Source organism: Panthera onca, chromosome B3, assembly GCF_046562875.1.
Source record: "Panthera onca isolate mPanOnc1 chromosome B3, mPanOnc1 haplotype 2, whole genome shotgun sequence".
NCBI lineage: Eukaryota > Metazoa > Chordata > Mammalia > Carnivora > Felidae > Panthera > Panthera onca.
The window spans coordinates 141,088,200-141,103,678 of NC_138344.1; the positions used below are offsets into that span (position 1 = coordinate 141,088,200).

The window sequence follows — 15,479 nt, forward strand, 5'->3', positions numbered from 1 at the left end:
CACGGGGCCAACCCCAGAGCCCGAGGTGTGGCACCCGTGGTCTCACCTGCCAGGGACTGGCCGCAGGAATGACCCACAGCTGGACACAGGCAGCTCATTTAAGCTCAAGAGTTGAGGTGATGAGGCGGCCTGCTACCTGCCACGGCCACGGCCACGGCCACGGCCACAGCCGTGGGAATCAACGGCTCAAATTTGGTTAACCAAGCCCGGGCAGGTGAGCAGCCTCTCCAGAAAGCTCCCTAGATGGAGGGGAGGGGACAGGAGGGAACAGCGGCTGGCCTAAGTCCATTCCACGCTGCCACCCTGCCCGGCCCCGCCCCACTCCACTCCACTGTTTTAAAAGCCATTTTCTTTGTTTTCTGATCCTGCAGGCCTCTTGGCCTCATTTTGAGGATAAGAAGCTGGTGGCTGGGCTCTGCAGGGAGACCTCTAGAGCCTCCTGGAGCCGTGTGGCCTCTCGGAGCTTGGGTTTCCTGCACACGCATGTGAACCCATGCATAAGGCCACCAGCTGCAGTGGCTTCCAGGGCTGTAGGGCCACCACCAGGATCCTGGCTCAAGGATTCCAAGTAGACAAGAGCAGCTGGTCACGCATCCCATGACTGGCCACCTCCAGGGGCTGCCCCAAGCCTCAGAGGAAGGGCAGGATTTGGGCGGGTACAGGAGGTAGGAAAGAGCGATCCTGCCAGCGGCAGCCCTGAGGGCCCACTGTATCCCTGAAGGATGCAGAGGGGGGACAGGAGGGAGCCCCAACACCACGCCCAAGCATCAGCGCTTCCTTCTGGGGCCAAGTGAAAAGTTATACGGCCCAGCGAGGAGCTGTCTGAATCAGCACCGCCCAAGAGAACTCTCTAGAATGACAGAAAGATTCCTTTTCTGCATTGTCAACAGGTGCAAGGCACTTGCAAGGGGGCTAATGTGACTCAGGAACTGAAACTTTCCATGGTACTTAATCTTAATTAAATGGAACTGAAGCGGTCGCTTGTGGCCAGTGCGGCTCGGGGTTCGAGCCAGGAAACCTTGGAGCAGGGTGGCCACCAGTGAGGCAGAGGCTACGGGCACACAGGTGAGGGAGGAAGGGACCCAAACCCAAAGAACAGAGTCGATGGGATGGTGACTGGTAGGCCACTGGAAGCCCGGGCTCACGACAGCAGCAAGAGGTGACAGAGAGACTAGGGGGCTTAGCGCAGCACAGGTGGGGTTGGAGAGCCAGAAGCTCCTATCAGAGAAGATGGAGGTTTGCAGCCCACCCTGTTCTAGAAAACAAGCCCAGAGTGGGCATCAAACACCACCCACACGTCAGGACAAGAGGCCGCTGGGCAAAGCCAGAGTCACCTTTCCAGGGGCAGGCCTGCCGGGGACCAAGAAGCAGCCAGTGGGGGGTGGGGAGGAGGCAGGCCGGCCTGGGGCTGGGGTGGAGGGGGGGCGGGCAGGATGACAGAAGGGAGAGGATTTTGTTCACTGCTTTGGACTAGGAAACATGAGCCCGTTTGCAGGGGAAGGAGCACAAGAGGAAGGAGACAATGGTGCAGGGAGGTCCCACAGGAGGGGCTGGGAAAGGAGGGAGAGAGGAGGGCGTCCCGGCCAGCCAGGACAGACGGCGCTGAGACAGGGACAAAGTCACTGTTCAATTTGCTGTCCAGGTATAAAAGTGGGGTGTGCACACTCCAGAAAATACGGAAAAGACAGAAAAAAGGAGAAAGGGCAGGCGGGGAGCGTCCCATTGTCCCCGCAGCTACGAGGGACGCTGGGCAGCCGGGAAATGGAGCCTTCTGAGAGCTCTGGCACAGGCAGCCGGAACCCACCACAAAGGGCCACTCCCAGAGCGGGCTCATTAGGCAGAGGAGCCGGTGCCGCGCTCGCTCGGTGACAGGCGGGCACATTCAGGGCCCGTACACAATCAGGCCCTTGTGGGGGGCGGGGGGCGGGTGCTCCGGGAGCCTCTGATTCCAAGACAAGAGCGTGCCTCCTTATTGCCTTACAGCCCGGGAGATGGAAAGACTGATTTAGGGAGACAAAGAGACGCTTCCCCTGACAGGGGATGGGCTATTTTTGGAAATGGGTCGACGCTTCTCCATAGAGGTGGTGTCAGTGCCACAAGGCCTTGCCTGCATCTGTCCCCTTGAATGCAGCCTAAAAAGGCCCCCAAGCCCATCGGGGGTGGGCCAGCACCCCACAGTGGGGGTGCTGAAGGCCACGCCTGGCAGCCCGATACAGGAGGAGGGGAGCAAGTCCAGTGCATCCAGGGCTGGAAATGCACATCCAGCTTCAAACCCAGTTTCCCGCTCCTGCCAGGCAGCTCCCCCCCCACCCCCCGCTGCCACCCAGGGCATCCACACAGCAAAGGTCAGCAAGGGGAGACACAAGCAGGCCTCTCTCTCCCTTCCTGCTAACAGGAGCTGACACCAGCCTCCCCACCCCAATCGGCCAGGCTCTGCGACCCCCCAGCTGCCCCAGCCGCCCCAGCATGGGGCAGCGGCTGCCCCCCGCCCACCTGCTGACAGGCCATCTTAAGCTTGGGCGGCCCCAGCAGGCCCAGTGGCTTTTCTCCTGAGCTTCCCACAGGGCTCCGGCTGCCCAGCAGAATGCCCAGGGAAGCCTGCCCAACCGCCGAAGCCTCCAGAACCAACTGGGCCCATCCCTGGGGGCAGGTCCAGGCACCGGCATTGTTTAAAGTTCCCCGAGCGAGGGGCGCCTGGGTGGCGCAGTCGGTTAAGCGTCCGACTTCAGCCAGGTCACGATCTCGCGGTCCGTGAGTTCGAGCCCCGCGTCAGGCTCTGGGCTGATGGCTCAGAGCCTGGAGCCTGTTTCCGATTCTGTGTCTCCCTCTCTCTCTGTCCCTCCCCCGTTCATGCTCTGTCTCTCTCTGTCCCAAAAATAAATAAACGTTGAAAAAAAAAAATTTTAAAAAAAAAAAAAAATAAAGTTCCCCGAGCGATACCTAATACGCAGCCACGGTTAGGAACCACCGGTAAAAGCGTGTATTTTTTGGTAATTGTTAAGGGAGACAGGGAAGGGAGAGTATGCGAGCCCCCACCCTCAGGGGGGAGGGTTGATTTTTTTTTTTTTTTTTCCTAAAGTAACTGAAGGCCATTTGGTGCCAAATGGAGCAAATGGGGAGGCTGGGGGGAGGGGCAGGTGGCCAAAGTACATTTAAAGCAACAAGAGGGTCACATCGTGAGGTGCCTCCTCCCACCCCCAGTCCTCTCCCGATGTACACGGAGCACCCACGGCATGCCAGTGCGGGGAGGAGGCTGTGGACCAGGCAGAGACAGGACTGCCCCACAAGGAAACCTCACAGTGTCCCGAGCCAACCCCACACCGGGGCACTGGGACCCAGCATGGTCTCCCAGCGCCAAACCCGTTAGCTAGCCTCAGAAGAGGAGATAGGATGGCAAAGGGAGGTAATCCCATCGGCCCTGCGCGAAAACAGGCTGGCCGGGCAGGAGTCTCAGCCTCAACCAGTGCTGGACAGGGCACCTCTGTCACCCCAGGTGCTCAACTGTGAGACTTGCCCCAAGCTGAGCACCAACCACAAAACCACCAAGACGACCGAAGACAGGCAGGAGGCCCTTCCCTTGTGCCTCTGTCCATTGTAGAAACTGAGTCAGGGGGCTGGAGAAGGCTAGGGTCTCTGGGACCCTCAGCACAGTCCACCCAAGCCCCCCATCTTTCAAATGAGAAAATGAGGGCCTGGAGAGAAGGCTGTCACTTGCACACAGTGGGGTCAGAAGTGGGCGGAAGCCGCTGACTGTGTCTGTGTGGTCCGAGGCACAGAACGGTGCCGGGTGGCACATTGTGCCCCCAAATCCCCAGATGTGGGGAGCACGTCAGCTGACGGGGCCACTGATGACGGGGGTCTGTGGCCCTTTCCTTCCAGCTTCCCCATCAGCCGGAGGCCTTTGCCATTTGCTGTTTCCTGAACTCAAAGACGAGCACCTTCCCGTTTCTGTTACAATGTGGGGTGCTTCCTAGAGCGAATATGTGCGTTCACTGTAGGGTCTTCCCCTCCCTACAAAAGCCGTTGTTAAGTGCACAGGGCATCTGCGACTGATGGTATCTCAGGGCGGAGGAAATGCCGTGCCTGGGAAAGCCGGAAACCCCTGACAAACTGCCGGGAGTCCTAAGGCACTGGCAGAGAGCTGGAAGGGAAAGGGGACCCGCCCCAGGGCTCGGCCACACAGAGCTGGGGCCCCCAGTCCATCATCTGTCTATCTCAGAGCCTGCGTGGCCAGGACCCTGGTCCTCTTGACTCACAGCCTTGGCACAGAGGGGCAGGTTCCAAAACTGTCTTTTGAGTGGAACTTACACACGCCTGGCATGGTGCTAAGAGCCTCCCGGCTCCCACAGCAAGGAGAAGGTCTGCTGGGCCCCACTGGGAACCCAGCTTTGCTGAGGAAAAGGCTCAGAGAGGGTGTGGCAAGTCGTACGGGGTCAGGTGTGGGCATGGGGGGAGGCAGGAGCTCCAGTCCACAAGGCCTTGGAACCTGCCCGGCCACACGTGCCCAGGTGGCCCTCTCTGCCTGATGTGATCTTTTCATCGTACCCCTTTCAGTCCCAGAAGCGCCTGGGCTTTCAACCCCTTCGGGGTGCCAGCAGCTCAGCAGAGGGGGTGGCTAAGATCAGGAGCTAAGCTGAGCCCCAAAGGTGCAGCAGGTTAGTACAAGCAGAAGAGACCAGGGAAGAGTCTAGGCTTGGCAGAAGGAACACCTGGAGCCCAGGCACATCTGGTTCAGGGGGGTGGAGGGTGACTGGGGAGGGCAGGGCTGGGGGTTGGGTAGTGGACAAGCTGGGGCAGGTGGGATCTGTGAAGCCCCTCCCACTGCACCTGCACTCCCCTCCCCAAATCCCTGGGTTGGGTTTTTCTTCAGGCAGTAGGCAGTTCCAGCTGTGACCTTTTCTGATGGGCTTTCCCTAGGGGACCCAGAGTTATCTGTTAGTGGTCCACTTAACAAACCTTTACACAGCAACATCCCCTCCCTTTCTCCGGCTCCCCACTTAAAGAATACACAGGGGGCCTGGGTGGCTCAGTCGGTTAAGCGTCTGACTTCAGCTCAGGTCATGATCTCGCGGTTGGTGGGTTTGAGCTCCACGCGGGGGTCTGTGCTGACAGGTCAGAGCCTGGAGCCTGCTTGGGAATCTGTGTCTCCCTCTCTGCTCCTCCCCCACTCTCAGTCTCTCTCTCTCCCCCCAAAATAAGTAAACATTAAAAAAAAATTGGGAGGGCACCTGGGTGGCTCAGTCAGTTAAGCGTCCGACTTTGGCTCAGATCATGATCTCACAGTTCATGTGTTCGAGCCCCGCATCGGGCGCTGTGCTGACAGCTCGGAGCCTGGAGCCTGGAGCCTGCTTCGGATTCTGTGTCTCCCTCTCTCTCTGCCCCTCCCCCACTCACGCTCCATCTCTCTCTCTCTCTCTCTCAAAAATAAACATTAAAAAAAAGCTTTTAATAAAAACACTTTTAAAAATTGTTGAATAGTTTAATAGATAAAAAATAGAGAATCCACAGTGCTCCACACCCCCTGTTCAAACACCACGCACAGGGCGAGCCCAAGAACATTTACAGGCAAATCAATAAAACTCCTGAGCTTTCTGCCCTGCTCCCCGGAGAGCTGGAGACCATTACAGGGACTCGTTCAAGAGCAGGCATCCACCACTACTGGGTGACCCAGCTCCAAACCTGCCCCAGAGCCCTCCACCCACCTGCCCCTGGCAACCCACGCGGGCACGGGACAGTAGCAGGGGAATGTGTGACAGCAGCAAGTTCTAGGCGCTTACCAGGAGGGGGACCATTCCTGACTTTTCACCATCAAAGGAGCATCCCATCCCTTTAGCAGACAAGCTTGTTCTGTCACCAGGCGTTTGGGGATGGCACCTGGGCGCCCTTGTCATCCAGCTCCAGGAAGACAGAACTGCCTGCTTTCCAGCTCTGAAATGCCAGAATCATCCCTGCACGGCTCCTGGGCACCCAGGTTGTAGGCGTGGGCAGAGAGTGGCAGTGGGCTGTGCCTATTCCGTGAGCGGATTCGGAACAAGGCCACAGCCAAGAGAGGACAGGCCCCCACCAGCTCAGGACTGCCTGACCCTAGAAGTCACAAGGAGGAAGACAGGGGCTGGGCCAAAGCCTTGCTTTGGAGCAGACCCGCCCGGTCTGAGAACCTGCAGGGAAGGTTCTCTCCTGTGGCCACTATCACCACGGCCACCTCGGAGGCTCCAGGCTTCCTCCCTTGCTGTCCCCAGCCCGGCCATGACAGCCACCGGATGAATGTGACGGAATCGCCACGCCCCGAGCCAGCCCACATGAATCCCCGTGTGCGTGGCACCCATAACTCAGAGTAACCACTCAATAAGCGTGTGCCCGTGTCGTCCTTCCTGCTTGAAGGGCAAACTCTCTCAACAACCCGGCCCCGCCCTTCTGCCTCCCAAATATTCTCCACTCTTCTCTACCCGCTGTTCTCCACTCACACAACCGCATCCCCAGAGCTGTCGGGGGTATCCCGCTGCAGTGGGGTCAGGAACGCCCTTTACCCGGTTTCCAGGCTGTGGCCGGCACACCTCCCCCGCTGGGGAGCCGCCCACCTCCAGAGCCACCGGGGTCCTCCTGGACCTCTCGGTCCTTTTCTCCGTGGGCGCCAAAGGCTGGATGGCTGCAACCGTGGGGCTCCCTCCCCCAGAGGCTGGACACAGCACCCCCTGGGCTGACCGCCCTCCCTGCCTTACAGCAGCAGCAACCCGGCCCCAAGGCTTTTTTTCAGTTCCTTCAGTTCACCGGAGGAGGCATCCAGGCCCAGGGCTACCCCAGCTCCTCCCGGGCTCTTGGCACCAGCGGTCAGACCCACCTGCGGACCTCATGCTGCCGTATTCCTGCTGAAATGCTGTCTCCCTTCTGTCCAACTAGGCAAGGGATCACTTGGCTCTGACAAGAGGCAGGTACAAGGCTGTCCTCACAAGCACGTGGCAGGGGTCCCCCGTCCCCACCCCGAGGCGGCAAATCTGCAGGGGTCCGGGTGACAGTGGAAGGCCACCGAACCTACCCTTGGAGGCCCAGCTCTGGGACCAGGGTGTTACCATCCTCAGGACGGGTGAGGAAACTGAGGCTTAGGGGCTCAGTGAGCAGGTGGCAAGGCGAGGCTTCACCTGGCACTGAGTGCTGTAGCCGGGGGGGGGGGGGGGGGGGGGGACTAACCGGTGGAAGACGGTCACATCACACAGTTCACACGCCTCACTGTGCCCCCCGCTCCCGTCAACCCAAAGGCTGGTAACAGCCTCCCACTTTGCAGATGAGAAAACAGAGGCCCACAAAGGTTCCGGAACTCGCCTAAGGTCCCAGGCGTCCTGTTCTCTGTGCTGATGACACCGACAAGCATGGGGTGGAAAATCCCCACGGGTAGAAAAGGCAGATTACGAGCAGCAGAGGATTTCCTCGCTAATCATGCTGCTCTGGGGACAATATTATAACCCAAGTTGTGTGCCAGGGGCTCAGAGGCCGGGCCACGGTGAGGGGGTCTGGTGGGGTCACCATGGCAGAGGGAAGCCAGCCTGGGAGAGACGCGAGGGAATGAAAACACAAGAAGCGAGGAAGGACTCCCCGCGAAGAGAAGCCTGCACTGTGCCCACACCCCCCATTTTACAGATCTCCATGAGCCGTGCTGGCACACAGGCACACAGGAGAGCAGGGATGAGGCACCGGGTCTGGCTTCCCCAGAAGAGGTGCCACACCTTTGCTACACAGGTCTAGGCTCTGGAGCTGCCCCCGGCCCTGTGTCCATCTGCCAGGGACCAAGCTCTTGGAGGCCTTCCATTGCTGGTGGGGCCTCCCATGGGAGTCTCTCCTAGCCTGACAGAGACAGAACACCCCGGGCCAAGGGACAGCACACACAGAGTGGCAGGCCCAGACTCTGACACAGGAGACCCAACATGGACCCTAGGTCCCCCAAGTGGTCGTGTGGGACCTGGAGCAAGTCACCGCTCCTCTCCAAGCCTCAGTTTCCCCATCTACAATATGGGACCATTTGGGGGCTCTGAGCATAATGGAGTCAGGGCTGGGAAGGTCTTTCTGGTAAACTGTGAGGTGCTGGGGATGCCCTGGCCTTCCTCAGGGTCACCTACCAATAAGCCTCTTAGGGTCAGCCTTCCTTTTGTGCCTGGCCCTGGGGGCCCGACACCCCAAGGCCCCAGATGGAAGGTCAGGGTCAGGTTGGGGAGGGAGGGGGAAAGGCTAATCTAACCCACCCCATTGTCTTCGCTGACCTTTGCTCCCAGACCTAGCTGGGTTGAGGAAAAGCCGTCTTCTTAGTGATCCTGCCCAGGAGGTACTGAGCTGGGAGGCCCCTAATAAAAGACCTATTCAGGGCCTTTTTTCAAGGTCCAGACCACCCTCCCTCCATCCTCCCTCGAAATCAACAAAAAACACAAGCAGGAGAATAAATCCATCTTATTCTGAGAAGCTGAAATTTTTCACCCAAACTTTTAAAAAGTAAACAGGGCCCATACAAAGGCTGCCGGAGGTCCTGATTTCCCTAGGTTAGTTAAAGGGGAATGGGCAAGGGTGTGCCTGGGGAGGGCAGGATGTGGATACAGGGACTTGGGGGGAGGGGGGGAAGCAAGGGTGGGGGAGGGGTGGGAGGGAAACTGTTGAAAATGCTTTTGTCTGAGGGCGCCTGGGTGGCTCAGTCTGACTTCAGCCTAGGTCACGATCTAGCTGTTCCCGAGTTCAAGCCCCTCATGGGGCTCTGTGCCGACAGCTCAGAGCCTGGAGCCTGTTTCAGATTCTGTCTTTCTGTCTGTCTCTCTCTCTCTCTCTCTCTCTGCCCCTCCCCCCACTCACTCTCTGTCTCTCTCTCTCCCTCTCAAAAATAAATATTAAAAAAATTATTTTAAAGGAAAAAGAAAATGCTTTTGCTTGAAAGTTATCAGTTCAAGGGGGCAAATGTGACTTTCTTGAGTTTGGGGTTCTCCTGCCTCATTTGTCCCGCATGAGTACAGCAAAGAGCATTCCAGTCCAGACTTCAAACAGCACAGCCCAGACCTTGGTCAAAAACAACCTGGGAGAAAGGCCTGTTTGCATATGCATTCTGGGCTGCCAGGCTCCACCCAGCCAAGGGCAGCCAGGAATCAGGTGGGCCACAGCGGCCTTCCTGGGCATCCCCCCCCCTCCCCGACCCTGGCTGCAGGCACCCGGCTACTTCCAAGGTAACTACAGGGCCACAGTCCCCATCTGAGCAGGTGCTATGGTCTCAAAGGTCCAGGCGAGCTGTCTAAGCAGCAGAGTTTTGAAGAGAACACCAAAGTCTGCCTGGCAGGCCCCTTTGCAAAGGGGTCCCTTTTGTTTTTTCATGAGGAGCCTGGGAAGAAATATGCAGCACAAGGATTCTGACAACTACAGAGACTTACTGTGTGCAGATCCTGACCTCCCTCGACCTCGGTGGATAAAGGGGATGCTCTGGGTTTTGCCCCACTTTGCAGAAAAGCAGAGAGAGGCTCAGAGAAGTTAAGTAACTTGTCCCAGAGACCAGGAGGAGGCAGATTCGAATGAAGACAGCCTGACCCCTCCGGGTAATAGGGTTATCAAACATCTGCTCTGTGGTCACCGATAAGGAAGTGACACTTCCCAGAATGTCAAACGAGAGCAAACCAGGGTCGCGAGTCAACAATGTCTGTTAAGAGTCCTGGCAGGACGGCCCTCACTCGGCCTGAGCCATGGACGAGCCCCAGCGGCCCCCGGACGACCCCCGCCCGGCAACCCACACCTCCCCCTGCAGCCTCCCCCCACCAGGTAACTGGTGCTAAGACACTTCCAATCTCCACTGCTTTCCCAGACAATGCTCAGAACCCCTCTCAGCCTCCACTTGCTCATCTGAAAATGGGGCTAATACTGCTTCCCAGGGTTCTCGTGAGGATGAACAGAGACCAAGTATGTAAGGCAGATGCCCAGTCTCCACCGCACTGTCTCCACCACCGAGACTGAGGCTTTTTATCTTTCCCATCTCCTCCAGCCCCCCCCCTCCACGTAAAACTACAGATCCGAGCACAGAAAGGCAGTTTATCTTTATTTATTTTTAGAGAGAGATAGAGAGCGAGCAGGGGAGGAGCAGAGAGAGAGAGAGAAAGAGAATCCCAAGCAGGCTCCACTCTGCCAGCAAAGAGCCTGCTCAATCTCACAATGGTGAGATCATGACCTGAGCCGAAATTAAGAGTCGGATGCTCAACCAGCTGAGCCACCCAGGAGCCCCCAGAAAAGTAGTTTTTAAGAGAAGGGACTTTCCTTGTTTCCAGGCATCCTATTCACATTGTTGGGAGAATTTATCTCAAGGCCACGCAGAACTTCAAGAGACAAAAGTAAACATCAACCTGTCTGCAACTGAAGTCAGTGAAAGTATTGCTGAATTTGTGTTTCACCCAACACAGAGCCCTGCCACAAGATCTGTGGCTCGCCTGTTCCCAGAGAGCTTGGGACTTGGGGGCTGGGGGGGAAGGGGGGGGGGGGGGACTCTGCAGGAAACTCTACACCTCAGCTCCCACGCACCCCCTGGTCCCCGGCTCGGGCATCATCCACCGCTATGGCTGAACACTGAGCCAGGCAGGGGCCGCGTCTCTGTGTCCAAAGCAGGACAGAACTTCTCTGCGAGCACACAGCAGCACCCAGCACTTCGGTGCAGAGTGCTCAGGGCCACTCTCTCCCAAGTGTCATTGATGACGCAGCTGAAAACCAGAAACGTTTCATTTCCCAGCCACACGGCTGCAGCGATCCCTCCCTGCACTTGGGAGAAACTGAGGCCCAGAAATCTGCCCCTCCCAAGGCGCCCAAGGCGGCAAGGCCAGAGAGGCTGGCACTCCTGAGTCCCTAGACCCAAGAAACCACGACAAATTAAACCACCCACTGGCCTTAAGCAGCAGGCTGGGGTGGGAAATGGGGGTGGGTACAGAGTTACAAAGGGAAACCTGAGTTGCTAATCAGTAACAAAATATCCCTCTCAACCCAGTCCTGCTCTGAACTGGCAGGCTCCGAAGGTAAATAAAGGAAAAACTGTGCTGTGCTAGCTCTCCCCACCTCCATGTGGCCAGTGCCCACCCCAACACCCCACAGAGGCCACTTGGCCCCCATCAAACCAGAGAGGGAGCGTCCCTCCTCCGCTCAGGCGTTACTCTGGGGAAGGACAGTCATTTAAAGCCCAGACACATTTTCTCTGAACTAGGAAAGCCTTCAAAGAGAACCAGAAAGGGCTGTTTAATCTCCACCTTCAGGCAAATAGTTCAGGCAGCACAATGCCACCACAACTGGGAGCCAAGCCACCAAAAATGTGGAAGAACGAGGAGACAGGGAGAGCCACGGATCAGAGCGCTGGGAACAGAAGCCGCTGCTCAAGCTGGGGGCCCAGCAGCCACCGGGCCACCGTGGAAGACAGTAGCTGAGCTTTCCTGAGGCCAAAGGTCCTCCACCCACACCCGGGCCACCTACCACTACTACACTTCCTGCACGGCGACCCACAGTTTACAAATCCCTTGGGGGAGCTTTATCTCCACCTCAGATCCACAAGAGGGAGGAAAACTCCATTCCACAGATCAAGGCACAGAGGTAGGCAGAGGAGAAAAGCCAGGATCCATTCCAAGCACATATCCCTCTGGAAAGCCTTAGAGTCTGGGTTCAGAAAGGTCCCTCCTCCTTGAGTCCAGGACTGATGGCACACCAGAAAGGCTCTCAGCCCCGGGGGCCCCTGGCCCAGCTGCCTGGGAGTCTCATCGCACTGCTCGGCTCTTTCTCAGCCACCAAGGCAGCGCGAGGAGCCCAGCTGCAATTCCGGTGGGCACGCACGTGGACGCTGCCCAGGTCTGGGGTTGCCTGCTGCCCCAAATAAGACGGGAAATTCAGCTGTACTGGAAGAGGCTTTTTCTTTCTCCCCGCCCCCCCCCCCCCTAAACTTCCCGCTCCTGGACAAGGATTTCCAGGCTGGGATGAGGCGTCCCTAGCCAGCCTTGCAGCGCCATGCACCAACACTGACAGTTCCACAGGAGGGAAACTTTTCTGGGGTCCGCTGGGACCCCGGCCCGGCCGGGCCGCGCATTCGGAAGCTGGGCAGGGCCACGCCTCCATCCCGTGCCCAGAAAAACACCACCCAAAGCCCCACTGCGCGTGGGTGCGGCATCCCCCCAGCCCAGAGTATGGATACCAGCCGGAGGAGGAGTCTGAAGTGGCGACCCACCCTGGGGGTAGGGGCCGTGGGCCTGAGACCCGCGCTACCCGACCCGCGCGGTCCTTACCGTGCAGGCCGTTGGGGATGCTTCGGTGGTGCGGTGGCGCGGACAGGTCGTCCAGGGACCTGCGCGTGGCTACTGCCTTGCAGTCGGGAGCCTTGTGCGGCCCGGGGGGCAGCAGCGGGGGCGGGACGTGGTGGTGGTGGTCCGGGCTGCCTCCGCTGCCCGCGCTGGACGTGCTGCTGCCGTCGCCCACGTCGCGGGCCCCCGCGCCCGCCGCGCCGCCCGCCAGCGGCCCGCTCAGGCTGGCCTGGCTGTCGATGGAGCTTCGGGAGCCCGCGCCGCCGCCGCCGCCGCCGCCCGCGCCGCCCGCGCCGCCCGCACCCCCCGCCAGCGCCGCGCGCTCCTCGTCCAGCATCAGCACCAGCTCCTTGAGCTCCAGGTTCTCACGCAGCAGGGCCTCCTGGCGCGCCTCGAGCTCGCGCAGTTTCTGCTGCGAGCGGGCCACCTCGTGCCACACGGCGCCGGCCGCGTGGCGCCCGAAGCGCTGCCACTCGCGCGCCAGCTTGCGCCCCTTCTGCCGGTCGTCGTCGAGGAAACAGCAGAGCTCGCGGAGCTCCTGGTTGTCGTCCTGCAGCCGCTGGTTCACGTCCTTGAGGCCGCGGATCTCCAGCAGGTGCTGCTGCAGCCGCCGGTTCACGTCGCGCATCAGGCCGCCGTGCTCCAGCATGAGGCCCACCTTCTCGCCCTCCGCGCGCCGCAGCCGCCGCGCCAGCTCCTCCTTGCTCCAGCGCAGCAGCTCCTCGTCCGGCACCTGGCTCAGCTCCTCCGACGCCGCCGCCGCCGCCGCCGCCGCCGCCGCCGCCGGGGGCTTCGCCATGGCGGGGCCGTCACCGCGGCATCGCCCGCGCCCTCGCCCGGCCGGCGCTCCCCGCGCCGGGGCTGCGCTGGGCCGGTCCGCTCACGGGCAGGGGGCGGCCGGGGGCGCGTGCGGGCCGCCCCGCGCCACCTCGCGCGCCCTCACGCAGCGTCCGCCCGGGCCGCCCGTGAACCGCGGAGGCTCGGGGCTCGGCGAGCTGGGACCGCTGCTGCGTCGGCGGCCGCCGTGCCGGGCGCTCTCCGGGTTCGGGCGAAGCAGGCGGAGGCCCGCCCCCGGCCCAGCTCCCGGAGCCCCGGCCGCCCCGCCCACTCCGGGCGGGGAGGGGGCGGGGCCCCCTGCCGGCCCCGCCTCCGCGGGGAGCGAGGGGACGGGCCGAGGCGCGCCCGGCCCCCGACGTCCCCCCGCGCCGTGCGCCCGCCCGCCCGGCGCCCTGCCAGAGGCGCGTTCGAGCCGCGGTCCCGCCCTCCCGCCCATCCGATTGGGCCTCCCCGGGGGTGTGTGGGAGGGGCGGGGCGCACGCGGGGGACGCCGAGGAGATGGTACAGTCCAGCCACCCGGCTTCCACCACCCCCCTCCCCTCCCGGAGGTTCAAGTTTCTGCGCCGGAGGACGCGGCCTCGGCCAATCCCCGGGCTACAGGGCGCTTTTAAAATGCAGGTACGGCTGCGGGGAGGGGAACGGTGGGAAAGGTAGGGCAGGGCTTTCCTTAAAGGAGACGCGCGGAAATGGACGCCGAGCCCCCTCCCAAGCCCGCGTCCTCCGCCCGGCCTCCCCCGCCCCAAATAAACAAATGCCCGAGAGGCGGAGGGCAGCTCCGCTTCTCCCTCCCGGGGGCACCAGAGTCCAGCGTAGTCGGAGACACGACGAACAATGGGACTCTGACTCGAAGGTCGCTCTCCCCCGAGGCCGGGCGGCTCTTTGTCCCCTTCCGAGCCCCCGACTCCTCCGCCCCCATCTCCACCCCTGTCCCCTGCTGGAGCCTGCAGAGGCTGCGTTTCCACTCCAGCCCAGGGCTGTGGCTCCTGCGTCTGAGCCCCAAGAGGGCCGGGGCCTCGCCGGCCGTGCCTCGGAGCACGGTCTGTACCCCCTTCGCTGCCCCGAGGGGGCGAGGGCACCGGGAACTTGCCCCCCGCCCGGAGACGCGCTCAGAGCACCACTCCCCCGCCCACCCGATCGCTAGACCCCGGGCTTCGGGGCAGAGTCCGTAATTCCCGAGGTGGAGACCAGTGAGAGGAGAGAGGAAGGTCTCCCAATGGGGCCTTAACGCCAGGGCGGGGGGGTCGCCGAGCCTGCCACAGAACCCCCTCCCCACCGGTAGCCTCGCCCGACACCCGGGTGTTCCGCCAGCCCGTGAGTCTGTCTCTTTATCCTCGCGTCCCCGTAGCGTGTTTACGGCGCGCCTGCTGCTAGCTGGTCGGAGGGGGGCGTCCCTCCCCCGGGACCCGCGACGAGATAAAACCCGCGCACTCGACTGTGAGCCGCCAAGGCCTGCGGCGCGCGCCCGCGCAGCAGCTGATGTCCCCGTTTCCAGTTGCTCAACCCTTCGTTGGACAACTGCGCACCCAGAACCTTCTCACACCAGTCCTGTTTCAGACGCCCTCCCTTCCCGCCCCCCGGCCGCGGGGAGGTGGTTCTTCGGGGCACGACAGCAGAGGTCACTGCCCTCTGGGGGGACGTTGCAGTCTGTGGGGAGGACTAGAGAGAAGATAATAAACACTAGATAACCATGAGATTGTAATAAGCGCTGTGTAGGGATTAGGACCAGCTGCTGTCACAGAAAGTGATAATCAGTTACTTTAGATCCCGTGGTCAAGGAGGACCTCTCCGGAGGTGCATCTAAGCCGGACCTGAGCAGAAAGGACAAAGATAAGGGGGAAGGGCACTCCAGGCAGAGGGAGTCCAGAGGCCCTAGGGTTGGCCTGTTACTGGCCTGTCCAAGCAAGGCCAGTGGGCCTGGGAATGGGCCAGGGAAGGGGTGAGGGATGAGGTCAGAGGGGCCAGATCATGCATGATTCTAGGGCAGCTGGGAAAGCAGTGGGGGGTTAGCACCAGGCAACATGACCTGATTTACCTTTTAAGAGGCTCACTCTAGCCCATATGTGGAGAAGGAAAGGGGGGAGGTGCTTGGAGAGGTCCAGATTCAGTCCTTTATTCCCCACCCACCCACCCCTCTCTCCAGGTAGATATTCAGGAGGGGGTGGTGGGGAGAGGATGACTCCAAGGAGCATAGCTTTGAGCTATGCTTTTGCTGAGTGAAGGCACGACCCGTCAGCACATAACCAATTGAATCTGAGCCCCTCATTTTGAAGATAAGGAAACTGAGCCCCAGAAGGGAAATGACTTCCCCAAGGCCACTTTTTGTTCATTGATTCACTGAACACACATAGAATAATTAGGTAAGAATTTATA

General features: G+C 60.5%; 1 protein-coding gene across 3 annotated transcripts in view; it reads right to left on the bottom strand.

Annotated features, from left to right (window-relative positions):
- The window catches only part of CCDC85C (coiled-coil domain containing 85C), a 79,000-nt gene extending 65,814 nt beyond the window's left edge, over positions 1-13,186 (bottom strand). Inside the window, exon 1 of one of the 3 annotated variants that reach the window (XM_078447869.2) lies at positions 12,258-13,186. In XM_078447869.2, coding sequence (XP_078303995.2) covers positions 12,258-13,071 — 814 coding nt within the window. In that variant the 5' untranslated portion in view covers positions 13,072-13,186. The remainder of the gene's footprint in view (positions 1-12,257) is intronic. The other 2 variants (XM_078447867.2, XM_078447868.2) reach the window with 2 other exon arrangements.
- Positions 13,187-15,479: the final 2,293 nt, after the last annotated feature.